Here is a 26,373-nt window from a genome sequence, read left to right on the forward strand (position 1 = left end):
CAGGAAAACTGAAGTAGAAAACGCGATTTTCAAGTAGAGGAGGAGGGTAAACAAGGACGAGTAAACAAAATATTTGTTATTTGCATCATAGAAGACAGTGATATCGAGGACTCCCTGCTGAGACCTGGCCCTTGCACGTCACAGCCCATTGCCTGCAGCGAACCTGGCAGCTGCCCCAGCCCTGTGGGCCTCTCCAGGGCCACTCTGGCCGGGGCGGAGGGAAACGCTCTTTCAGAGTCTCCAAAACTGGGATGTGCCTACAGGGAAGGGGCCACCTGGCTGCCACCCAAAGGATAGGGGTTGACCAGTGGGGACCCACGGCCCAACTGCGCCACCTCCTGGCCACAGGCGCAGCTGTCCAATGGCGCCCCCTTGAGAGCAAGGCTGAACATGACATCCAGCCTCTGCCTGGAACTGAGAGTGAGAAATGACAGTGCTGGGACTCAGGCTCTACAGGGGCTGGTGCGCCCTCTGACCGGAGTCCTGACCCTTGAACACCCTTGGGTGCTGGAATCTGCTTGGCCAGGTGCCCATGGCAAGAGTTGCTCCTGAACACTGTCCCCACTCCTGGATTCACTGCAGGACACTTTGTACTCCAGTCATCTCCTGCTGAGCCTCCCAGACTGGGCAGGCAAGTAGTGTTAACCTTCCACAGATGGGAAAACTGAGACCTGGAGAGGAACGTGCTGCCCCAGGCAGAACGCAGGTCTGAGCAGGTGGGATGGGCAGGGAGTGGCAGGGGATGGTGTGCAGTTATCTCCAGATGCTGAAATGTACTCAGCACCCGCCAGGGGCCAGGCGCTATGCTGAGGTCCTCTCTCAGTCTTGTGGGGAAATCTAAAGCATTGGTCTTGATTCATTTATTTTTCCCTTATTCCTCACCTCCAACCCAGTCATCAAGTTCTGTTTACTTCCAAAATCATCCCATTTCTCCGCACCACCCACCCTGGCTTCCTGGCTCAAGCTGCCCGCATCTCCCCCTCAACAGCCTCCACTCTGATTCCCTTACATCCACTCATGCCCTCACAAGCCCATCTCCTTTTGGGCCGCCCTTCACGCAGCTGCCCTGCTGCAAACCATCCTGGGACCAGAGGAAAGGATATGCAGAGAAAGGGATGAGGGCGAGGACTTCCTCACCCAGCACTCAGGAAACACCCGGTAACTCCCACACAGCCTTACCACCAGCTCTCTGCGTGGCGTTTTGTCAGGATCAGGGTATTTCTATTTGTCTTCCCCATTGGCTTGTAGGCTGCCCCAGAGCAGGCCTGGTGGCTGCTTCACCACACCCCCAGTGCCTGGGATGGCGCTTCACCTGGGGACAGGGCCAGGTGAAGGGACAACTGAATGATCCCAATGATGTCAGGACACAGTCCCACCAGGCTGGCAGCAGCGGAGTCCAGCCTCAGCAGTAATTCCCTCACATGGCTTTCTGACCAGAGGACAGTCACCCAGGCCTGGGAAACATTCCCTTCATTGCCCCCCCCCCAGGGACAGAGAGACACAGGAAGGCCTTGCTAGAATTGTGGTAACATTTATTCTGAGAACAGGTCTCCATTCCCCTGACCCTGTGCTCAGCCCTAGGGGCAATAAAGCCCAGGCCAGGGTGGTATGGAATGGGGGATCCCATCCATCTGCAAATAGGGACTCGAGTCCTCTGTGGGCTGAAGGGCACAACAGAGCAACCTCCCCAACCCATCCTCTAGTCCCATTCTCACCTGCCCAGTCCCCAGGGCCTCCTGGAGACCAGGATCTCCACACAGCCAGGAACCAGCCTGGCCCACCCAGAAGCTCAGGAAGCAAGGGCAGAGCTGCCAGACCAATTCTGTTTGAGAAGACGGCGGGGGGTGGGGGCGTGCAGTACCCAGCACCCCAGCTGAAGCCCACACAGGCCTGCCAGTTGGTTCTGGTAGCCCAGGCGGCCGTGGCTAAGCAAAGACCGACATGTCTGCCCCAGAGTTCCCAGGCTGGCTCACCCAGCCCTCGCCATTCCACCCGACTCGGGAGTTGAAGATACTGAGAAGTGGTGATTACATGACTGTGTATAGTGTGTACGCACACAGACAGACATAGAGAAAGGGTACTGTTTTGCCCTTATTCAGCACTTGCTAGGAAGAGTGCTAACAAACAAGAATCGTTGGCCCCACTTGGCAGAAGGGGGAAATCGAGGCACAGGAGGTTTAAGCGACTTGCTCCTGGTCACGTGCAAAGTCCTGGCCCTAGGCTCAGGTTCTCAAGGGGAAATCCCAGCTTCTGGAGGAGGAATCCTCTTGTTCTCCGTGTCATTCAGTTCCTGGCCCCTCCCGTGACCCAGGGCCAGGACACAGGGGCAGAGCCAGCCAGAGTGAGGAGGCAAAGTCAAGAATCCAGCACAGCCAGCCAGGACGCTGCCCCCAACAGCTGATCTAGAGCCAAAAAGTCAGGTTCCCTGAAGGAATTCCCAGCAAGGCCACAGGAATTCCTGATCTTGAACCAACTGGACTTTTTCATTTACGTCACCTGGTCTGGCACCCTGGAAGGGCACAGAAGAGACCCAAATCTGGTCACAGCACCAACGCTGTCCAAGAACACAGTCAGTGCCAGCAAAACAACCCAGTACACAACCCACTCTTCCCCCACCTCCAGACCTCCTCTGAGAAGGTATGATCTTGCCCACGCCCCTCCCCAAGCAGAATCAAAATAAAATCAGAGGATCACAGCAACTGGAGTTTAAGAAGAAAAAAGGGTTCAGGCTTTCAGTTTCCTTTAAAAACCCCTGGTTAAAATTGAGAGTTAAAACAGAAAGAATATAAAACGTTGAGGACTAAAAGGAGCATTTTGGTCCAGACAGCAAGAGGGATGTAGCCTCCTTGGCTGCATTTTGAGGGGAATGTTGGGGGAGAGGCCTCTGGTCAGTCAATGGATTTACCCATCTCTCGCCAAGTCCAATGTGTGACCTGCCTCTGGCAGGCCTGAGACCACCACCCAAGAGTCCCTTCTCCCAGAAAAAGCCCAGGTCTTGCAGCAGAGGGGGCCCTGGGGGTTATGTGCCTCCCCTCGGGTCCCCACCCTGCCCTGCAACGGCCTGGCCCACTACACCAGACGCACTCCTTCCCCCATCAGGGCAGTGCAGGCAGGCTGCCACCCTTCCTCACCACCACTGCCACCAACTCTCCAGGGACCCTAAACCAGAGGATGGGAATGAAATGAGAACCTGGGCAGAGAAGGAGGCTGCAGCTCCTCTGGGCGTCTGCCTCTGAGAGGACCTGAGGGCAAAGGCGAGGCCCAGGACGGACACCAGGTCTCCCAGAGCTGCAGGGAGGGGCCCAGCTCCATCTGGAGTCTCGCGAGCATCGTTTACTCATTTGGCAAATCTCCTCTGAATAAATAAATGACGGGACTAGAGAACAGACAGATGTTACCTGCACATTTCCCAAATTCCAGCCTGAGCAGGATCCCAAGAGCCGAGTCCTGTCAAGGTGGCTAGAAAACCAGATGGAAGTGACAGAGAAAGCAAGCCTGGGGCAGCAGGGCAGGCCCAGGGCATGAGGGGCAAGAGTGGGCCTTTTGGGTGTGGCAGTTTGTGTGTAAACAAGTGACATCTTCTTGGCACTCCGATGGCAGATAGCAGGGCCTTGAGAAAATGTTTTCAACGGATAGAGTCCCTTAGCCGTGGTGGCAGCTGGGGTAGGCAGGGTTATTTTCAACCTTAGGCAAGAAGACTCCTCCATGAGAAGGGAATGCTTTGGGGTCCTCAGGACACCAAAGAGGGGCAGAGACCTCCCAAGGTCGCACAGCAAGTCAGTGGAAAAGCTGGGAAAAGGACCCTAGTGTCTGGGCTCCCAGGCTAGTCCCTGGCCTGGTTGGGGACGTGCAAATGGAGGCGAGAACTGTGGGCAGGGAGAGGGGCAGGTATCAGACAGCCGTGAGGGAGGCACTGCTGAGGATGCGAACAGCCACGGTGCCCGGCAGGTCGCTGGGCTGCTGGCTGCTGCGGTCTCGGAGGTGGAGGGTGTGCAGGGCCTGGAGGTCATCTGGGTCAGCCTTCAGGTGCACCTGGCCCAGGAATTCGTCCTTCAGGACTCGGTGGTTCCAGATCTGGGGGGAGACCAAGGATCGTTGGGGGCCACCTCTAAGCCCAGGAGTACAGGTGTGTGGGGGTGCTGGCAGTGGTGGCAGGGCTGAATCTCCTTCCTGCTGCACAAGCCAGGTGGAGGAAGAGGAGCCCTGCATCACCTCTGCCTCACCATGGATGCTGGGCAAGGCTGTGCCCCTTCCAGAGCCTCAGGCTTCCTCCCATCTGTCAAAGCTCCCTTCCCCATATACAGTTAAGTCTCTCATTACTGGCTCTGCTGTTGACCTTGGGTGACCTTGGATGCAATACACCCCCGTCCCAGTTTCCCCATCTTTAATTTAACATGAGGGTTAGCTCAGTGGCCCCTAAGGGTCCCTGTAGCCCCAAACATCACTGGGTCTGTGATTTGATCCACTGGGACCCAGTGTTAGGAAAGCTTGGAAACCCTACAGTTGTTCCCCCAGGGCACCCGAACGTCTGTTTACAGATGGCTTCTCACCTGGAGAGATGCTGGCCTGGGCCCAGGGGACTGAGGGCTTCCTGCTAATGAGCTCAGAATTGTGGCCACCCTGGCCTGAGAGGGGAAGGAAGCCTACGGCCAGGCCCCTGGCTTTCTGACCCCCTGCTCTCTGGCAACAGCCACCCCCACGGGCCACCACGACAGTACAACTTTTTCAGGCGGCCCCACCTACAGGGGAATTGAAGGATCAACTCCCAAGGTTTTGGAGCCGGGTTGGCAGAGAGGATCACTGTCCCTGGCCAGGAGACTGACCCTGCTGTGTCCCAGAATCTCACCAGCGAATCCAACTCACCCGCCCCACAGAGGGGACTCCGAGGCGCCAGAAGGGGCAGGCAGGAGAATCCCCAAGGCCACACCTCGTCAGGGACAGAGTGGGTCCGAGTCAAAGGCCCCGCCATGCTGGGCCCAGCCACTCTGAGGGGAAAAGCATCAGCCCAGGGCCCGGAGGGACCCCTGGACAGGCGGACTCACCTGCACAACGACGGGCTGGCTGGGCTTCTTACGGTAGAAGACGCCCTTCACGTCGTACTCAGGCATGGAAGTGCCTTTCTGCACAGCCGAGCGGACTTTGTTCCCTTCACACTTGATGATCACGTAAGAGTTGGCCCCTAGACAGCCAGAGTGGGCAGTGGGGTGAGGGTGGGGGCTGCAGCAGGGCCCGCATGAGACAGTTATCTGGGAGGTGAGACCCCCTCTCCAGAGCAGAAGCTGGGCTCAAGTATTCAGGAGGGAGACGAGAGCCCGACCAGCTTCCTAACTTCCAGAGACCGGGGTGGTGGGGGGCACACTGGTCTCTGGCCTCCAGACCTTTACCCATGCTATTCCCCCTACTCATGCTGCTCCCCCTGCCCCCTTTCTTCCTTACTTCCCTTCACTAGGCTTCATACCTTAATACCTCCTCAGTCTGGGGAAAGACCTCCCCACAAGAAGCCTTCCCTGAGCCCTGCCTCCCAGCTGCCTGGCCCTGTGTCTGACTGCCACCCACACTAGAAGCCATCGAGGGCAGGAGGCCTGTTCCTCTTCACGCTTCCAGCTTCAACCCAGGCCTGGGCCGGGAGTGGACATCAGGATAGGTCTGTTCATTCAGTGAGGGAGAGCAGGAGAGCTTTGGGGGTTGTGTCTGTGGCTGGGGAGTAAGAGGAGGCCTGGGGGCTTTCTCGAGGCAAGCTCACCTGTCGCGGAGTCCTTGAGACCAGCGGCTCCCAGGACATGCACCTGGGTCACCTGCTGGGGGTAGCCGCACAGGGAGCTCCAGCAGGAGCGGGGAGGCTCGTCCAGGCACAGCTCCCTGGTGCAGGGCAGAGGAGAAGAGGGGGGAAGTGATGGAGAGGAGCCAGGAAAGTGGAAGGTGAGGGGATTCAAGATGGGTGGGGCAGGGGGAGGAGCAATGTTCGTTCCAGACATCTCATCTTGGGCAAATCAACCCCCATGAGTCCCTGCTGCTCCATCCCTACCCAAGGCTGTCCACTCCCCCACAAGAGAAAAGCAGTTTACTGCTGTGTGCCAAGCCCCCTGCTGGGATGTTACAGATGTTATTTCTAACCCTCACAAAGCCCTTGGAGTTGGTGACTATCATTATGCCCATTTCACAGATTAGGAAGCATAAAGCTCACCAGGGTAAGGGGCTTGTCCACACAGCCAGAGAGCCAGGGAGCGCAGACTGGTAGGACCGAGGTCCTCTGATTCCACAAGCTGCCTCCCCAGTCTAGGATGTGGGCAGGGAGCACCAAATCTGGGTGGCAAGGGCAACATGGGACCCACAGGTCTACACTGCAGCAGGGACGGGGGTGGTTTCAGCAGTCTGCCTAGCCCAACTCCACCACTGGTTACCTGACCTCAGAAAACACCCCCAACCTCGGTCCCCAATTCTGATCTGTAAAATGGAGGAATCAGGCCTCCTACTCAGGGTTCAGGGAGAGCAAATGAGATGAGTGAAAGCTTCTTCATAAACTGTGAAGTGCTCTGCACATGTAAGCAGCTGTTCCTGCATGTGGTGGAGAGAGGCTAGGATAGGGAGCAGAGGAGGAGAGAGGAGGGAGATGGGCACTGGTGTCAGCCCAGGAGGCTGGAGGCCCGGGCTCCATGCCTCGGGCGGACACTGAGTATCTCTGGGCTGCAGACTGCAGGTCAGACTGGTGTGGACCCGGACCCTGCAACCCTGGCCCCCAGCCAGCCCCCACGCACCGACAGTTGGAGGGCACGTCAGTGAAGACTCTGAGCAGGAACTCGCCAGTGTGACCTGGCTCGAAGGTGGTGGGGATGATGACGTAGCGGCCCTCGGGCTGCTCTGTACGCAGGAAGACACTGCGGGAGTTGATGTAGATGGAGCTGGCAGCTCGGTGCTGTAGGCTGTGCATGCGGTACTGGCGATTCTCCTCCACCTGCCGGGGTGGAGGCGTGGGTCACACAGAGCCCCGACTCCACCCCACACCCCACTCCACATCTCCCCCTTGCCACACACAACAGGCAAATCTACAGAGACAGAAGTAGAGGAGGGTCTGCCCAGGGCTGGCGGGGAGAGAGGGGGATGTGATCCAGTGGTGATGGCTAAAGGGTGTGGGGGTCTTTTTAGGATGATGAAGATGTCCTGAAATTGTGGTGATGGCTGCGCAACTCTACAAAAACACTTTAAATGAATGAATCATATGTTGTGTGAATTCTCTCTCATAAAGCCGGTAGGAGGTGGGTGGCAATGGGAATCCCCCTGGTAACAATGTCCAGGGAGTTTCTGACATCACAACATAGCTAAATATCACTCTCTGCCCAAGTCACAGCCTGTGTCCCTGAAATGACATCACCAGCTACCAGGACATGCTACACAATTCCTGGGACAACCGCCATGATAAGCTACAGTCACATCAGTGAAGGTCATGTCATGACCAAGTCACAACATGTCAGCACACAACTGTCCCAACATACCAACATGAACAAACTGTCACAACATGACCCAGGACGGCAAATGCCAGAGTCTCGCCTCAGACTGAGGGCCTAGCACATGCACATGGCTTCGTTACAGTCTTTCTGTCTAACGAGCCCATGGTGGCCCACTACGCTGACAGTCATCACACACGGGACATCACAGCATGCGGGAGAGCTCGGCGCCCAGGCCAGTGGGTGGGCTGCCTGGCTCTGCCCACGATGCCTCCTCCCAGTGCGCAGCAAGGCCTCCAACTCAGGGGGTTAGAGCCCTGAGGAAGGGAGCAGCGGGGGGGCTCCCATGCCCCATTCAAACAGCCTGTAGGTCTGGGGCAGCGAGAAATCAGGCTGAGAGCCCCTGTGGAGCCAACCCAAGGCAGGCTGGGCCTTGGTGGGATCCAAACAAGGCCCATGTCATGGTACGCCCATGGCATCAGCAAACGTGGTCAGGGTGGCAGGGGTGACGCCAGAGGCCCAAGTAATCTCTAATGTTCTCTCCAGGCCCAGGCAGCCCAGACTCTCCTCACCCAGAGCTGAGGTCCCAGCTGGCCTCACCTTGTAGATGTCAAAGCCAATGGCCAGGTTTTCACCTTTGCCATCCCGGCGGGTGGACTGTTTCGGCCGCTGCTGGATGCAAATCAGCACTTCATCTTCTGGCTTCTTGACATCAAAGATATACTGCAGGTACAGCAAAGGAAGAGGGATGAGGCAGTGAGATCACTCCGAAGGTAGGCTCACTGATTCCCCGAAGCTCAGCCCAGAGCCAGGCCCAGCTCAGCTGTGTGAGCTTGGGCAAATCACATCACCTCTTGAGCCTCAGTTCCTCATCTGTGAGGTAAGCCAACAATGCCCACCCTGCACATGAGGTGGGAGGACTCTGGGAGCTGAAAGATGCTCAGCTCCAAGCCTGCATGCAGCTGGCCCTCAATGAAGGCATACCAGGCATGAGGCCTAAGCAGCTCTCAGGGCCACGACTGAGGAGGCTGGGGCGGGGGGGTCCTGCGGGGACCCAGCCTGGCCAAGTTCCCCCAGAAGGAGCAGCCCTGTATGTGGAAATATGGGTTTGAGCCCCCGGCTCAGCCTCTAAATAAATGTCCCTTAACTCTGGACAGGATACTCAGCAGTCCTGAGAGCCCCAGTGTCCTCATCTCAACCACGTGCAGGTCAGATTGTGAGGCTGGGGCTACATGACCACCCAGACATGCCCCACGGGTACCCCACTGTACAAATGGGTGCACCAAGGCCCACGGACAGACACGGATGTACCCAATTCCACTCAGGAGTCTGTGGCAGGACAGTGACAAGGGACCCGCAGCTGCTCCAGGGGCAGGGCAGGGATCCCTGAAGACACCCACCTGTGGGTTCTGGAAGAAGGTGTCCTTGTGGTTGATGCAGCCCCCACTGCGGTTTTGCAGCGGGTCCTCATGCTGCGTCCAGGTGCCGCGCAGCCGGGCCTCCTCCCACGTCTTGTGGATGCTCAGGTAAGACGTGTTGATCAGGCGGCACTTGATAATGTCGGTGAAGTATTGGCACATGTCCTCGAAGGTCATCCTGGGCATGGCAAAGAGCTGAGCCACCGGTCCCCCTGACTCCAGCCCACCTTCCCACTGGCCCCAGGGCCTCTGAACCACAGCCGACACAGTAGCCAGTGTGGACATGACATCACACGGACCTTCAGTCTCCTGATCTGTAAAATGGGAATGAATCTAACAGCAGCTGCCTGTCTCGCAGAGTTAGCACAGGAATGAAGTAATGCAATAAAAGCACGTATTACCACTTTCAGAAGACAGGAGTTGTCAAAGGCTGGCTGTTACAATTATTAATAGTATGCATAACTAATGTGTACAGCCCTCTACAGTTTATAAAGCATGCTTCCATCCATTATCATCCATGGCTGTTGTGAGACCTGAATAAACTGGTGGTAAGAACCCCTTGGGAAGCAAACTGCAGTGGCCAGGATGCTGCCACGCCTCCAGGAGCCTGCATCAGGGGAGGGGACGTGCCTGCCCCACCACTAGTGTGCACACGTATGAGAACGCGCACGTACGTGCGTCAAGAGTGGACACATGAAAAAGGCCTTAAGAAGAAGCCCTTTCCTGATGAAGGTTTTCTATTGCTGTGCCCTGAACCAGACTTAGCCAAGCGGATCTTGTCTACAGGAGCCCAGACCAGAGCCCAGCTGTCAGGGGAGCTGCTGCAGAAGGGGACCTCACTGGGGTGCCGAGATCCCCACCGTCTGCCTCTGGGTCTGCCTGGAGCCCCCATGGCCTCCACTGCACACAGGGTGCCCTATACCACCGCCACTCCAGGAAGTGGCTGAACCTCCTATTCAAGTGTCCTGCTGAAGAAAGACACTGAGCCTGGCACGCAGTCAGGACTAAGTGTGGGAGTGAATGAATGCAGGAATCACAATCATGCTCTTTAAGCAAGGCTGCTGCCACCTTCCCGGCCTAGCCTCCACAACGAACCCACTAAGCGCTCCTCACCTCCCTGAACTCACTCTTCACAAACCCAATTGTTCTCTCTTGCCTCTGGGCTGGGTCTCTGTCCTTGACCCCCAAGAGCCCCTTTGCACCCAGACTCTCAGCTTAGGAGGTAGCTCTTCCGTGAGGCCCCTCCTCTTCCCTACTTGCTCTCGGGATCAGGCCACCAGTGTGCCCTCTAGTCAATGCCCCACCTGCTGGTACCCTGGCCTACTTGCCAAGGGCTCAGCCTGGGGGCCAGAGCAGCCCAGGGTCCCCTCAGGTGGGCAGTGGGGACTATGGGGACGAAAGGGCCTATTTCTGCCCAATTCCCTTTACAGGGGGGGAAACAGGCCCAGAGAGATGCCGTGACGTATCCAAGGCCACGTGGCAAGTTGACGGTGGGGCATTTCCTAGAGCCCTGTGCAGTGCTTCTTGCCCAGCACACAGGCGGCTCCCCCCTCAGGCCTGGACACCCACCCGGGGCAGGAGCACACTCACCAGAACTCGCCGTCATCCTGCACCGTCACGCCCATCTTCTCCCGCTCACTCTTGCTCACTTTCTGCCACTCCTCTGAGCTGGGATGTGAGCACAAGGGAGGGAGGAGGGAACAGTATGAGAGGAGGGCCCCCACCAGGGCCACCCTGGCAAGGGAGAGGAGGCACGAGGGACAGCTCGGCACCAGGCCTCTGTCAGGGTGGGTGTGGTTGGGGCACCCAGGGCCGTGCCCAGCCCCTCTCCAAGAAGCCCTGTCTGTCTACTCTAGCAGGAAACCGTGGGCTGCCACCCTGCCAGGGACCCAGAAGTCTGGCAGCAAAGCTGCAGCTTGAGGGGCAAGGGAAGAGTGACCCTCAATGGAGGGGGTGCCTTCACTGGGGTCCTGGGCTCTGCAACTCTCCTGGCCTCACCAGGACCATGAGCCGAGCACAGGGCAGTCACTCCCACTCTGACCCCTGGTGGCCTCCCTCCCTGCGTTCCTCCCCACTTATTCACCAGACTGTCTGCACCTCCAGACCTCTGCCTCTGCTGGGTCCATCCCCACATGCCTGCTCCCAAATCTCCTCCTAATGTCATCCTCCCCTCAAACCCTTCAAGGCCCAGCTGCAGTGCCACCTCTTCCAGGAAGCCTGCCCTGTCCTTGCCCAAGCCATCATACCCCCAGTCCACCCACCTGGGGTCTGCCCCAGGCCTGCACCCCCTGCCCCAGGCCTCACGTGTCACTCCAGGGCCCGTTCCACTCCCGCTCGCCCCAGGGGTTGCGCAGGCGGATCATGTCCAGCTTCTCTGACTTGAAGAAGGCCAGCAGGCCGTGGCCCAGGCGCACCTTGCGCACATCAGTGATGGCGTACGCATGGCCCTTCACCAGGCCGCACGCCAGCCGGGCCTCCATGTCTGCTGCGGTCACTGCCTGCAGGAAGACACAGTTGCTCAGGGGCATGGGCTGTCAGGCTCTAGCTGGAGATGGGGAGCCACACCGCCCCCTACAGGATGAGGAGGGAATGGCGCCCCACACAAAGGGGAGACCTCTTTCCTCTATGGTTAGGGCCTGAGCTCCTTGTTCAGAGCTCTTTACAAAGTCTAAGGGAAGCCGCAGTGTAGGGTAAAGGAAGGGACTACAGTGGGGTCAGCACAGGGGTGCGCTGCAGTCTACTAGCTACTACTAGCACTGGCTCAGTTGTGCAATCTGGTTGTTAAAATGTTAGCTTGAAATCAACCATGGTAGATGGCTACACCACGTAGGTTACACCACAGAAATAAGCAAATTGGGGCTTTTTAGTTTTCCAGAGTCATTTTATCAACAAACCACTACATCAGCCAAACCTAGGTTCAAATTCTGCCTTCACTTTCCTACCCAAAGCATGAGCAATGAAATAAGACTACCCTCTTGAAGGACCCAGGCCTGTGCCTGTGAACAGTAGGGGCTCCTTCCTCTCTTCCGGTTGCCTCGTAGCTAGTAATGCCTCAGACCTTGACTGAGGGACACTCGGATGCATAGACACTCATCACCCAAATAAGAGAGGGCTGGAAAAGGGGAACACTAGTTGAAGAGTGTGGGCAAGGCCTTCCATAGTGTGGGGTTAGGGCAGGGGGCCCGAGGCTTGTGCTGTCCAGCACTCGGGAGGGGGTTGGACCCTCTAACTGCTCCCCTCCAACCATGAAGCTGAAGGTCTGGATTTATGAGCCAACCCTGGGCAGGGGCTCCACCTGGGAAGCCATAGTCACCCCCCACCTCAATCAGGGTCGATGAAGGGGAGGGGCCGGCCCTGGGGCCTGGCTCAGGGTTCTCACCTTGATTGAGGCACTGATGAGGCCTCCCCGGCTGTGCACCTTCAACACGCGCTCAAAGAGCTGGTTCCTCTTGGCCTCGTCATTGGCAAAGTCACCCTCGGTCAGGTCGATGGGCTCAGAAACGCCACCTGTGAAGTCCACCAGCGCATCCGCTGTGTTGCCTCCGTCCAGGGCCTGGTAACAACCGGCCAGCCTGGAAGCAATGTAGAAAGGATTCCCAGCTCACACTTCCCAGCCAATCTAAATCCTTCACCTTACAGGGGAGATTTCTGAGACTCAGAGAGGTCAAGTGAACTGCTGAGGTCACACAGCAGGCCACACAACAGAGCCAACACTAGAGCCCAGGTCTCCAGCTCCCAGGCCAACATTTGTCCCACTGAACCATCCCAGTTTGTCACTCAAATTCCCCTTAGCCTTCACAGCCCCATTTTCAAATATTAGCTGTCCAGAAATCTAACAATTCTTTCCAAAACGGTTAAAAGCTCATGTCCTTTGTCACATCAATTCTGGATGAGTAACACTATTTATAACAACGTAAAACTAGAAATCACCTAAATGTCGAACAACTGGGAATTCGTATTAAAAGCTAATGTTGCATCTCAACTCTGGAACGTTAAGCAGCCAATGAAAGAAACACTGTAAAAGAATTCCTACTGCAGGGAAAACGCTAGTGCTGGTTTAATTACTTTTGCAAAAGCCATATAGCTGGATTCCAATCATGCTTAAAATGTATACAATAATCCATTTCAAAAAGGTTAAGCAGCTACTATGTGCAACATATCAGGTGCTAGGGACAAAGCTGTGGCTCCTTATTTAAATGTTAGGAGAAGGGTTGGGGTCTTAAAGGCAGAGTGCTGAGTGTGATTGTGAGAAGTGGAATGGGATGTATAACAATATATCATTTATGTAAATTGGAAACATGCCCACAGAACAGCAGCACAGGTCTTATAAGGTACAAACAAAAGAGGCATCAAAGATGTTAAAAGAGGGGCCAGTGGTGGGGGAGGACCTGGGGGAGGAGCTGGAGACACAGAGAGAGGGCAGGGCTTTGAGGCGACACTGTCATGCAGGTCCTGATGAGTTGCCCCATCAACTCAGATGGCCCAGAACAGGGACGGGGAGAGCAGTGGCCTGGGAGAATACACAGGAGTATGGGAGAGTTTTATTACCCTCTGCACAGTTTCTTTATTTTCTGGATTTGCTATAATAGACAGGCATTCATTTTATAATTTAAAATGTAAATAAATTAAAAAACCAGCAAGCATAAATGATGCAGCCCCTGTGGAAAACAGTTTGGTGATTACTCAAAAATGTAAACACAGAACTACCATATGACCCAGCAATTCACTCCTGGGTATCTAGTCCAAAGAACTGAAAGCAGATACTTGACCAGGTATTTGTACACGGATGTTCAGAGGAGCATGATTTGTAATAGCAAACAAGTGGAAACAACCCAAGTGCCCACCAGACAGATGAATGAATAAACAAAATGCAGCACACACACAACAGAATACTATTCAGTCATAAAGAGGAATGGAATTTTGAGACAGGCTCCACAGTGGATGGACCTTGAACACATTATGCTAATTGAAAAAAGGTGGACACAGGACAAGGATTCCACTTACATGAGCTACTGGAATAGACAAATTCAGAGACAAAAAGCAAAGAGGATGTCCCAGAGCTGGGAAAAGGGACAAATGGGGAGTTACTGTTGAGTGGGTATAGAGCTTACGAAGGGGATGATGAAAAGAATTGGGTATAGATAGCAGTGATGGATACACAGCATTGTGAATGTAGCTGAACCATTTGTTTAGCTATGGTCAAAATGATAAATATTATATTTTAGACAATTTTTTAAAAATAATAAAACTGTTATTAAAAAAACAAACAAACAAATTGACAAATGGGCAAGCCCACTGAGTGACGGGCCGGGTCTCCCGGAGGTGGGAGGAGAGGCGCCTGCACCAAGGACCATGGTAACCAAGTGACCACAAGGGGCTGGGTTTTGCCGTCTTAGGATTACAAAGGCAATCGGCCAATGTGATTTTCTGAGGTTTGTTTTTGATGATGGTAGTTTTTGTTTCTCCTTTTCCTTACAAACACACACACACACACACACACACACATTGTTCAAGGAGAGTGCCAAATGGGCCTGGGAGGAGGAAGCAGGGAGAGGCTCCCACAGAGCTGGCAGGCTGGTCTCTGACCCCACGGGCCTTCCTGCCCCAAGTCTGCACCTGTCCTGCGTGGGCCTGGGCAGGTCACTGTGCCCTGAAGCCCTCCACAGCTCAGCAAACCTTTGTTCATGCCTGTGCTGGGGACCCAGAGCCTGGCACAGAGCAGGAGGAGGGGCAGCAAAGTCAGGAGGGCTAGACAGTCAGGTGGACAGACTGATGGGTGGACAAGGGGGATGCCCAGTGAGCAGGGAAGGCAGTGGTCTAGCCCAACCTCCTCATCTGGCCAGGCTTGGAGATACCACATCCCCAACAAGGCCTCTGGGAGGGCTCGGCAGCTTGGGTCTTTGGGAAAGAACTGTTGGCCTGAATGCGGGTGCTGGCTCTGCCCCCGGTGCCTGCAGGACACCTGCCTGGGCCTCCATCTTTGCAGGTAGAAGCAGAAGTAACTATTCCCCTCTATGTGGCTGGTTGTGGGGAGGAAACTGATGCAGGTGCCTGAGGCTCTGAGCTCACTGTGTGTGTTTGCACCAATGCCCACCTCTCTGTGCCTGAGTCCTGGCTCGATGAACACCCGCACGGAGCCCATCAGCAGTGCTGCCCAGGCCTAGCTGCCCGCCCGGCCACCCGCCCGCCCACCGCCAGCACCTACTTGGCATAGGCTTTCTCCACCAGGGCACACCAGAACTCATTGCGGGAGCTGGAGTGGCAGTAGATAAGCTGGTTGTTGACGGTGGGCAGCCGGTCATCGATGACCACATCCACCCACTCCCCGAAGCGCCAGAAGTGGAAGTGGAAGATGCCCGCGTAGGCGTTGGGCTTCTCGGGGTCCCACTCCTGCTCCTTCCAGTCTGGGATGACCTGGATGGGGAGGGGATGGGGACACCTTGAGGGGTGCCGCCAGGGAATCAAATGGGAAGGAATACTGGGTTCAATTCCCATCTCTGCCACGAACCAGTGTGTGACCTGGGCGAACCCTTCTCATTCTGAGCCTCAGTTTCCCCATCTCGGCAGCAGTTGGAGACACCCTGAAGCTCCTTCCAGCTCTGTTGTCTAAGATTCTATCAGCCTACCCCTTCCTTCTTCATGCCTCCATTTGCATTCTCTCCCTCAGAAATAGATTATGTTCAACCCAGTTCCTGCCTGGTCTATAGTGTTACCATCTGCCCTGTCCTGTCCAAGCCAGAAGTTGGCAGCCACGCTGGCCTCCTCCCTTTTCCCTATCTCCATCCAATCTGAGCTCCTTCGTTCTGCTAAAATCCATCTCCTCCTCTCCATCCACTCTGGCCCAGTCCCTCATCTCCTCGCCCTGTAACAGCATTAGCAGACACTCTGCCCTTGTCTCACACAGCAGCAGGGTGATCTTTCTGATCATGTCACTCCCCTGAAAAATAAGGATCCAAACACTTTATGTGCTCTGTCCTCACTACCACCTCCCCATGCTCATTTCTCTACCCTTGCCCACCCCAGCTCCCACCCCCTGCTCTCTGCTTCCTGCTCTGGGCTTTTTCTCTGATCAGGAACTCCACACCTGCTCTTTCTCCAGCTGACTCTCCCTTGCCCTTTAGAGTCTACTCTCCTCTTCCAGGAAGCCTTTTTTGACTCTTCCATTCATCTCACAGCCCTTGGAACTTCTCTGAGACACCTTCCTTACTTATAATTACATAAATGTGTGACGTATTCAATCTGATACTGTCACTGGAATGTCAGCTCTCTCAGAGCAGAGACATGTCAGTCTTGGTCACTGCCATCCACCCAGCGGCTACCCCAGGGCCTGGCCCAGAGAGGGTCCTTAATAAACATGTGTTAACTGAATGAATAAATTCATAGGCACTGATTGGGATTCTTAATAATATTGATTATTTATGGAGCATCTTGGAAATGTCAAGTATCAAGGCTGTGACTGCCATGGGTCATCTCAGTTTAATTCACACAACAACCCCATCTCATGGGGTGTTAAATCCATGAGACGGGATGGTAAGTCTCATCCTTACTGTACAGATGAGAAAAATGAGGCTCAGAGAGGGCAAGTAACTTGTTCTGGGTGACACAGCTAGAAAATACACACATTCTTTAGAGGCAGGCAGACCTAGATGTGAAGCAGAATTCAAACCCAGGTCTGCCTGCCTCCCAATAATGAGTTCTTTTTCAGTGTGGACGGCTCTGCACCCAGCCTCATGCTAGCACTGAGGACCCAGATGAATCAGACATGGTCCCTGTCCTCAGGAGACTCCCAGTCTGGTGGGAGAGGCAGGCAGGCAGACAAGTGTTATGTCGGACGTGGGGTGTGTGTGTGAAGCTGTAGAGAGAAGGGAGTGGTGGGCCCGACCCGGGAGGGCCAGCAGCAGTTCCTGAGCAGGTGTCCTGAGAGCTGGCAGTGGGCATCTCCCAAGCAGACGAGGACAAACAGAGACAATTTGGGGCAGAAGGTGGGAAGGGAGGGAAAAATCTCCTGAGCACCAGACCCAGAGGGGCCAAACCCCATCAAGACCAGAAGCAGCTCCATCTAGAAGAAATTCACTCCCCGGGATGGGGGCGGGCACGCACGCATCCAGGCTGAGGAGCCAGAGATGTATGAGGATGCTATAAATCCCAAGGCCCAGACCAGCCTGAGCACGGAGACTTCAGCCAAAAGCCTTTCCTCAGCCCCCACTCTCATTAAAGGTGCTTTGGTTTACACACCTCTTACTATCAACAGGGATGTTAACAAAGAGAAATGCTCCCTAGTGGGACATTCAAAACCAAGAAAATGAAAATGCTAAATGTGGTGAGAGGCTCCCCAGCCACTGATGGAGCCCTGCTCAGTGTTACCACTACTTCTGCGGCGGAACAGCAGGGAGTAACTGGCAGGATTGACACTCAGGTCTTCAGAGCCTGACACAGCATCTGGAACCTAACAAGGGCTCTGTACTAGCTGGTCCCTTTTCAGTTAACTCACATCCTTTCCAAGTGAAAACTCCCAGGCCAGCCTCTGCCCAGACGCCTGACATGCTTCTTCACATTTGGTTTCAGGACATAAAAATGGATCAAAATTGAGGCACGCTTGGGGCAGGGGTGGATGTCACCCCACTGTGCAGACAGGAAGAAGGCTGAGGTCCAGAGAGGAGCAAGGAGCCGCCCAAGGGCACAGAGTGACGGGGAGCCCGAGGCTGAGAGCACTGACCTGACCATCGCACCCTCCTCCACCACCCCTTGCTCTGACAGCCCTGGACTATGTGGGGATGGGGGACAGGGACGAGGGGAGGGGAGGGGCTCTCACAGGGGCTGGAAGGAACCACTGGAGATGAGAGAGGATTATTAGCCAAACCTACGGCTTGGCTCTGAACCCTCTGTGGCTCAAGGGGCAGCTGATGAGGCTCCAGGGCCTGTGATCCAAAGTCAGGGATCCCGTGGGCCTCCGTTTTCCTCCACATCACAACCTTTGGGTCCCAGACCAGCCTTCTCATCCCTCGGCCACCTCTGCTGCCAGCCTGGTCCTGAGCACAGAAGGAGATCGCCCAGGAAGTCCTGCTCCCAGGGCCACCCAAACTCAACACCTGCCTGCACTAGAAATCAAGGAAACAGCCAAAGGATTCAGGACCAACCTAAAGAAGTTCCCACTAGCCAAAGATGAGCCAATCTGAGCAGCAGTAAGGATGCCATGGGTGACATGGCATGGATGACAACACATCAATGTGTTCAAATCCATGAGATCAAGCTGACACACAATGACTCGTCACAACTGGAGGAGGGCAGGGAAGCAACTCATTTTTTTTTTTTGAAACTGGAAAATTGAGGAGAAAAAAAATTAAGGACTTAACATGACTTTTCTATACAAACTGTACCATAGTGTAACCTACAGCAGATCAAAGGAGGTTTTTATCTGGTGATGAATTCCAGCTAAGAAATGAGGAAGACCTTAGAATACTAGACCCCTGCACTTTTGCAACCGCTGACAAAGAATGGATTTAGGCAATCACGGCTTCTAATGTGGATTTAGGATCATTGATGGCTTCTAAGTCACACAAAAAGAGAGACAACCAGACATTATGTACCTCCAGAGAAAACATCGCCTACGAAGTAGTCGTGCCAAAAAAAAAAAAAAAAAAATACAAAGCAAAACTTACCAAGCCTCCAGAGCTAAGTCCTACCTCACAGGAAAGCAGGGCACAGACATGTTCAACAACACCCTGAAAACAGGGCCTGCAAAATCCAGACAGCTGGAAACTCTACAGGACAAATGACCGCTTTCTTCAGGAAAAGGCAAACAAAAAGTGAGACCATGAAGGGAAACCAACCGACTGCAGTTATGGACCTTTGTTTGGATCTGATTCAAACAAGCAAACTGTAAAACAGACACGTAAAACATTTATGACACAAATTGGAAACCAGAACGTCTTCTGAGTGTTTGATATTAAGGAATTAACTGTGGAATTAGTTGTGTTATGGTATTATGGTTAGGGGTTTCTTGTTTTGTTTCGTTTTGAATGAGTCCTTATCATTCAGCGATGCATCAGAGATATTTACAGATGAAACAATAAGCTGCAGGGGGAGAGGAGGGCTGCAGAGGAAACAAGATTAAGCACCGAGCTGGCTTGTTGAGGTGAAAGGATTGGTCCAAGGGGCTCCTCCTCTCACGTGCCTACAGCTGAAAAGCCTCATTGTCACGGACACCAGCTCCTGGCCAGCATTCAAAGCCCTGTGAGGGGCTCTCAGCTGTACCCCTTAACTCTGCCTCCTTTGGGCCCCATGGAAATCTACATCCCGTGTTACTTCAGGCCACCTCAGCTTTGCACAGGTGGCTCCCTCTGCCGCCTCGGCATCCTAGTCCTTGTCCCTCGGAAGCCCCCTGACCCCGCCCTCCCCAAGCTCTTTCCCTGCTCACTGTGGAGAGCTCCTGCCCAGACCCCCGGCACCTGGCACAGGGCCGGGCCCAGCTCCACAGCCAGCGGAGTCTTTCTGGGAGGAAAATCCCCAAGTGCTGGCCGCTTGTACTGGTGGTGCAAAAGGAAAGTCAAAATGGAGTCGGTTTTGCTAAGAGAACGCTCTAAAATGGAGCTGGGAGGCCACTGAGGAAATGTGACGTATGCACTTCTCCCTGGAGGGAATGTGAACTTTGACCACGTCTCATCCTAATGCAGCCATCCAGAACATCTGCCCAGTGTTCCAGAAACTCAAGGTATTTATTGGACCCTTACCCTAAAATAACTCATGACAGCCTATCCCTTAGGGACAAATATTTCCTTTAACAGCCTTGTGGCTTTTGCATTTACAAGCCCCTGACTTTCTCATTCCTGGCACACTCTTTGCATTTTACCCAAATCTGGGTCTCCCGAGTTGCAATTCCTATGACCCGCAAATAAATCTCTTTGTTCTCTGCAGCCTGGATGTTGATTGCTGTTTGACACTGGACACCACATTATCAATGTCAGTGTGTGGCAGGGACTTCAGCTTCGACTAGGCCACCTCTCTGAGCCTCGGTGTCTGCATCTACCTCTAACTGTTATGAGGACTAAGGTGGAGAATGGCCATGGAGGTGCTGCGTGGACTTGGAGGTCCAAGCACACACGAGAGGTCACCCCTGCTGCTGGTGTGTGGAGTACATGGCATGAACAAACCTCAGAGTGACCTGGTCAACCTCTCTCTCGAGAAGAAAAAGAAAAACTTTTAACAGTCCACTGTGCAGATGGGAAAAACAAGGCCTGAGGGGACTAGGCACCTCCTTGGGCTGAACAGGCAGTGAGGCGAGAACTCTGTGGGATTTGGAGACCCTCTTATACCCATTAAAAGCCACCCACTGCAGAATCACCTAGAAACCCCAGGGTCCCAAGGATGGGTGTGCCGCAGCGCCCCCTGGTGGCCCAGCACCTGGAGCACACTGGGGCTTTCCCTGGGGGATCCCACCCAGACCCAAGTGGCTGGGCTCAAATCCTGCTGGGACTCTGGGTGAGTGAGTGAATGCCTGTGTGTGGGTGTGAGCACAGAAGCATGCAGGTATGTGTGAATATCAGTGTACAAGTGTGTGTAAGTGCATGTGCATAGAGAGGGAGCTTCCCACAGATTTCTGCCTAGGACCTGAGAGGGCCAAGCAGGAGCATTTCTGAACAAGGCCAGCAGGGCTGCAGGCTAAGGGGCTGCACTGGGGTTTCCTGTGTTACCCAAGTTGAATAAGATGAGCTACAGGCCTCTCCGAACCCTCAGAACTAGAGGGTCCCTGGTTCTGAGCACCTGAAGTTTCCCAATTCTCAGCTGATTCCAAGTCTCAAATTCCTGAGTTTCAGATGTGATTACTCCAAGAGGCCAGGAAGATGGGGCAACCCAACCTCCACCTCTCATGAGAGGAGAGCCCCCGACTCAACACCAGGAGGGCAGGAGGTGGACACACCTGCAGGGGGCCCCGGGGATCCCTATTCACAGGGCAGGGAGTGAGCACAGCCAGATGCTCAGAGTCCTGGGCCGACCCTCCAACTGGGCCTCCCAGCCACACTGTGAGGGTTAAAGTTCCCTTCAGCTGGGTCCTTCCGAGCCAGGTGATGGTGAGGAGCATCCACTCCCCCAGGACCTCTCTCTCCGCCCACAGAGCCAGGCCTGGGCCTGGCTGGTCCCTCCACCCCACACTGCCTGCTGCCATAAGCAATGGCTGCTGTGCTGCCTCAAGCAAGTCACTTCACCTCTCTGAGCTCCTCACTCTTCTTCAGTAAACAGGTTCTCCTAACACGCTCCTCTCAGAATCAACGTGAAAAGTGGGACCCTGTGTCCACAGTAACTAGGCAAGTACATGTGCAAACCCAGTGGGGAAGCTCAGTGCTGCACTAACTTTAACACCTTTCATCTTCTCAACCAACCGATGAGGGAGGCACTATCATGAGCCCCCACTGACAGAAGAGGAAACAGGCTCAGAGAGGTTGCCCGGGGTCACACAGGGGGTCCGGCAGAGCCAGGCGGGTCCGTCACCTCCACTTTACACTGGCTCAGTGAAAGGCAGCAGCTCAGGAAATGGCAGGCCTGTTTGCCCTGTGGTTTCCCATGGTTTCCATGGAAAGCGGGTCCCCATACCCCATTCCCTGCACTCCTCTCCTCTCTCTCGGGAGGAGAAGCAGGCCGTCTACTGCTGTCCCCGGGGTTGGAGGGCTGGGTTTCTGTCTGCTTCCCCCATCTCTCGCAGAAGTGTCTTCAGGAGTGGGCAGAGGCCGTGGCTGGAGGGCGGGGCTTGGGGGGGGAGGAGGTGGCAGCAGCTGCTCCGGGCAGCGCTCTGGGGTGGAGGACAGCAGGGATGCGAGACTGGGCTGGGGGGCTGTTCCCAAGCAAAACCCCCAGAATGGCCTCTGAAGCAGGGTCTGACCTTGGTCTCTGGGAAGAAGCCGACCTTGCCTGCACCTGAGCCCTCAGGTGAGATGGGGGCATTGCCCCTGCTCATTCCAGGGGGCCAGTGTCATGGGGTCAAAGGTCCATGTGCTTGGTCCAAGTGCACCCCTCCCAGGCTCCTCCACACATCTGTGACTTTGGGCAGGCAGCCTCCTCCCTGGACCTCTGTTGTCACTGTCCAAAAACTGAGCAAAGGTAGGGTCAGTTGGGGCACTAAAGTGATGTGGTGATTCAGGTCTATCTGGTCAGAGGGGCAGGGCTGCAAGGGGCTTCACAGAATCAGGCTGTTTGCTTTAGAAAGTCTGAGGCTGGGAGAGGCTCAGGGGCTGCCTGAGGACAGGCAACAAATTGGTGACAGAGGCTGGATGAAGAAACCTGGGCACAGTCCTGACCCTACTCCACCCCTCAACCTCTCCACTGTCCCATTTGCCCCCTGCCCAGCCACCCTGCAAGGGAGGGAGACTCATGAACATGGCTTGGTGGGTCCCCACTGTCCCCTCTGGGCCAGGCCCCCTCCCCAAGGTCTCAGTGTGGCTCTCTCCAGATCCCATGCAGAGGCTGGTCTGGGGGCCATTGGAAAAAAACTCAGAGGTGTTGGTTCCTGATTGGGTGTCAGGGGACCTGGTTTCAAACTCCTTCCAGTCACCTGCCTGCTCTGGGCCTCATCCCTGAAAGCAGGTGGGGAGGGGTCAGGAGTATGGAGAAGGCCTGGGGAGGGGGAGGCTTGTGATGAGAGAACACACACCATGAGGCAGGGGGCACACAGGCTTTATTGGGGATGTGCAGTGGGCACGGCAGAGGCACTTGCATGCCTGCATGGGGCCAACATGGTGGGGTGGAGTAGGGGCACAGGCAGTCTGCACCAAGAGGGTCCCCACAGCTGCAGGGAGAGGTCAAGCAAAGAGACAAAAGGGCAGGGCCATCCGCAGGGGTCTGGCCTTCAGGCTCCCCCTGGAGTCAACAGAGAAGCAGGCAGGCAAACACGGGGACTCCAAGCACATCTCAGAACAGGCACCAGCGCTTCAAGTTAGAAAGGACCACCACTCACACTACTGCCAATCTCCACTTCTGACCATCAGCTGTCACAACTGCCCTCCCAAGGCCACGCCCATCCCCACCTCTCGACTCCACCAAAGATGCCAAAGAGATGCCACACCAGGCTGACACACTTGCCTTCTCCCATCAGTGAGCCAAAAAAGTCTGATATCCTAGCAGGGGGACACCTGCAGCCCCAGAGATGCAACCGTCCCCAGCTCCAGGGTTCTGGACCCCCTCTACCCAGCTTCCCCCAGGCAGAGGGAAACCTGTTTACTGCACTGTTCCCCACTTCATCCCCAATGTCATGCTGACCAAGCCCCTGCCAAGGGCCACCTGTGCACCAGCTGGCCAATTATATAACAGATCGCCTAAAGTCAGACTTGTTCACAGGGCAGGTATAGAGTTATTCACATGAATATAGCATGTTCTCTCTCAATATACATGTATATGTATAGACACAGCTCTATGCAACTTTTTTATATTTCCCCCCTTCACTTCTCCATTCCCGAAGTCACTCCCAGAAGAGCAAGAGTCAGCCTGCACAGCCTCCAGTGTGCCAGCCATTCCCCACTGCCCAAACAGCACCCCCAGCAACCCTGCCCGATGTCCTGAGGGCCCTTGAGGCATCGCAGGGCCACACCCGGAGCAGCACCTTCTTGGGTTCTCAAGCTCGGCGTTCACCTCCGGACAGCGTTCTGGAAAAGAGCGTTGTGGCCGGAGGGCAGCAGAGGCTTGTTTGCTGGATTTTCCAAGGAGGCTGCTCTGTCATCTCCGCCTCCCCATCTCCGGAGAAAGCCCGGTGTCCTTAGATCTCTCTCCCTGTGTCTGTGTCTGTCTCCGTCTTGGTCTCTCTCGGCCTCTCTCCCGACAATGAAGCAAGGAGAAGGCAGATGCCCACGGCCTCCCTGTCTTCCCACACCAGCCCCAACCAGGCCTCCGTGGTCTACAGCAGAAGCAGCAGCAGCCAGTTTAGCTTCGACAGAGCAGGAGTGCCAGCACCAAGGAAAGGAGAGGGGAAGGAAGGATGCAGGCTCAGGGGTCCCAGCCAAGCTGAGTACAGGCCAGCAGCTAGAAGAATGTCCCAAACACACACCGGGGGAAGGGGTACGGGCAGGGGACAGGGCAGGTGGGCGAGAGGGCAGGTAGCAGTGAGCAGCCACCTTCAGAGCTGGTTAAAGACCACGGAGGCCTTGAGGTTGGCGGGCTCCAAGCCCTCACTAAAGGTGATGAGGAAATACATGACCTTGCGGATCTTGGCCAGGTCGGACAGGCGCTCCCCGAACTCCAGGGCATCGGCCTCATTCCAATCCATGGCTTCCGAGTCCTTCTTGCTCCAGAAGATGGCAGCAGGGTCCAGCAGCTGGCGCGTCATGAGGTTGGTGAGGTCAGGTGTCCAGTTCTGGGAGGTGCCCGTGATGGTGACCTTGCCCGGCTTGTCCAGCATGATGTCCCAGCGCTCGAACTGCAGCCTCTGCTGCTGGATGAAGTCGATGCGATACACGGACTCAGCCGGCCGCAGCAGCTTCTCACCATCCTGGCGCTTCTCCCCACGCTGCTTCAGGCTCTCCACACGCAGCCTCATCTGCTTGGTCAGGCCCTCATCCAGGACCAGGGGCATGTTGAGCTGCGTCGGCTTTGGCCCCTCCTCGGCCATGGCCCACATGCTGCTGCTGCCTCCACTGTGCGGGAGCCGAGTGAACTGGGGCCTCACAGCCAAGGCAAGAGGCCAACAAACAGGGGCCCCGCCTGCCTTCTGCCCTCCCTTTGTCCCTCCTCTCCCAGTCACTGCCCTTCCCAGTCCCACCCAGCCCTCAAAATGAGGTGTGTAGGAGGCAGGAGTCCCCAAATGCCTCCTCCTCTACTCCTTGCAGAAGCGGGAATAGAGGCACTGCAGGCAGGCAGAAGGGTGACAGGCTCCTTGGGGACCAACTGCTGATGTCAACTGCTGTGGCAACCACCCTGGCTACCACGGATGAGCTGGGAGCTGGCTTGCTGTGAAGAGGGGAGCATTGCTCGCAGGCTGTAAGAGGGCAGGAGGTGGGGAGCAGGTGCTCACTGGAGACACGTAAGGAGAGGCTGGAAGACCCTTTGGCAGGAAGGTAGGGGGAACAAGGCCCAGAGGGGCCCCCCAACTTGAGATCTGAACTCACCTAAGCCAAACCCTGCAGCCCTCCTTGGCTCGGCCTCACCCTCACCCCCTTCACAGCCCATCACCAAGGCCTGTCAATTACCCTGAAAACCCTCCTCCCCATCCCCACTGGCAGGACCCCCACCCAGCCACCTCCGTCTCTCGCCGAGACCCATGTTCTCACACTTCAGGGAGTGCCAAAATCACCCGTGGGACCTAAAACACAGTTTGCTGGGCCCCACGCAGGGTTTCTGAATTAATCGGTCTCTGATGAAGCCTGAAAATTCGCATTTCTAACAACCTCCCAGGTGACACTGATGCTGTGGGTCCAGGAACTGTGCTTTGAGAATCACTGACCCAGGTGACTCTCACCTGCTAGGCCTGCCGCCACTCCGCACCATGTGGCTGCCATGTGCCCGGGAGTCTCTTCTGCTAAAACCCCACCACTTATTACACCTGTATTGAGCCTCAGCTTCTTCCCCCAAGAGACTGGAAGTGGTGGAAGAATCTGACAAATGTCTGTATCCCCAGTGCCTGAGAGGGAACCAGGGGCTCAGCCATGACATGAGCGCAAATGGAAGAAATGGAGCAAGTGAGTGTAGCTGAGGGTGTGGTAGGGGAGAGGGGAAGCTGCCATGACATGTCACACACAGAAAACAGGACAGAGCACAGGCCAAAGTATAAGAACTGAAAATAACCTGAAGGGTCTAGTGGACCACAAGTAGAGTCAATTGCTAGACAGAGGCTAAGTAAGTCGGCGGGGTCTTGGGCTACGTGAACAGCAAGGGGGTCATGGAGGGGAACAAAGCACCTGGTCCTACTAAGACAACACCTCAAGCCCTGGGGTCCGTCCTGGGGGCCTCTGGCAGCCATTCTCCAACAGTGTTCAAGAAAACCATAGAGAAGAGACCTTAAACTGCCTGATCCTCACAGAACCTTCTGCTCTGTAGCTGGAGCGGCAGAGGCTGAGGAGTGACTGTTGGGGGAGCTTCTTTTTCCTTCATAGGGAGACATTTCTCTCCTTTCCCAGCACTAAATTCTCCTTTTTATTTGTACATTTGCCTGGTTTTTGTCTGTGATGTCTCCGCATGGAGGGGCCAGGACAGTGTCTGACTTGTCCATCACTCTAAGCCACCACCCAGAACAGGGCTGCCATATAGGAGGCCCTCGGAAATCCCTGATGAATGAATGAATGAATGAATGAATGAATGACATTGACGAAAGAATAGTTGATGCGACGGCCCGTGGGGCCCAAGGCCAAGAACAAGAAGAAGAAGATGGGCACACGGAGAGAGTACACGGGCCTGATCGAGATCAGAATGTGGTTTAGGGACAGGTGTGCGTCGGGTGCAGGAAGGAGAGCGATACCTGGACGGTGAAGGCAGGTGGCAATGCAATCAAGACCCGGGGCCACAGTGATGAGGGCACCGTGACCCCCGGGACACTGCAG

The 26,373-nt window shown here is 55.3% G+C and overlaps 2 protein-coding genes across 4 annotated transcripts in view; both read right to left on the bottom strand.

Moving 5' to 3' along the window:
- Positions 1–1,515: 1,515 nt before the first annotated feature.
- CAPN5 (calpain 5) overlaps positions 1,516–26,373 on the bottom strand; it is a 50,594-nt gene continuing 25,736 nt past the window's right edge. For 2 of the 3 annotated variants that reach the window (XM_072969121.1, XM_072969120.1), the window contains exons 4-13: positions 15,066–15,274; positions 12,240–12,432; positions 11,165–11,358; positions 10,451–10,528; positions 8,843–9,038; positions 8,043–8,165; positions 6,756–6,952; positions 5,744–5,859; positions 5,043–5,179; positions 1,516–4,074 (exon numbers count right to left, since the gene is read on the bottom strand). In XM_072969121.1, coding sequence (XP_072825222.1) covers positions 3,892–4,074; positions 5,043–5,179; positions 5,744–5,859; positions 6,756–6,952; positions 8,043–8,165; positions 8,843–9,038; positions 10,451–10,528; positions 11,165–11,358; positions 12,240–12,432; positions 15,066–15,274 — 1,626 coding nt within the window. In that variant the 3' untranslated portion in view covers positions 1,516–3,891. Of the gene's footprint in view, positions 4,075–5,042; positions 5,180–5,743; positions 5,860–6,755; positions 6,953–8,042; positions 8,166–8,842; positions 9,039–10,450; positions 10,529–11,164; positions 11,359–12,239; positions 12,433–15,065; positions 15,300–26,373 lie in introns of all 3 variants that reach the window. The other variant, XM_072969122.1, reaches the window with a different exon arrangement.
- On the bottom strand, positions 15,200–24,559 carry OMP (olfactory marker protein). Its single transcript, XM_072969123.1, has 2 exons — positions 23,448–24,559; positions 15,200–15,274 (listed from the first exon to the last, which is right to left on the bottom strand). The coding sequence occupies exon 1, from the start codon at positions 24,456–24,458 to the stop codon at positions 23,958–23,960; it is 501 nt and encodes a 166-aa protein (XP_072825224.1). The 5' UTR covers positions 24,459–24,559; the 3' UTR covers positions 15,200–15,274; positions 23,448–23,957.

Source organism: Vicugna pacos, chromosome 10 (assembly GCF_048564905.1).
Source record: "Vicugna pacos chromosome 10, VicPac4, whole genome shotgun sequence".
In the NCBI taxonomy this organism is placed as follows: Eukaryota; Metazoa; Chordata; class Mammalia; order Artiodactyla; family Camelidae; genus Vicugna; species Vicugna pacos.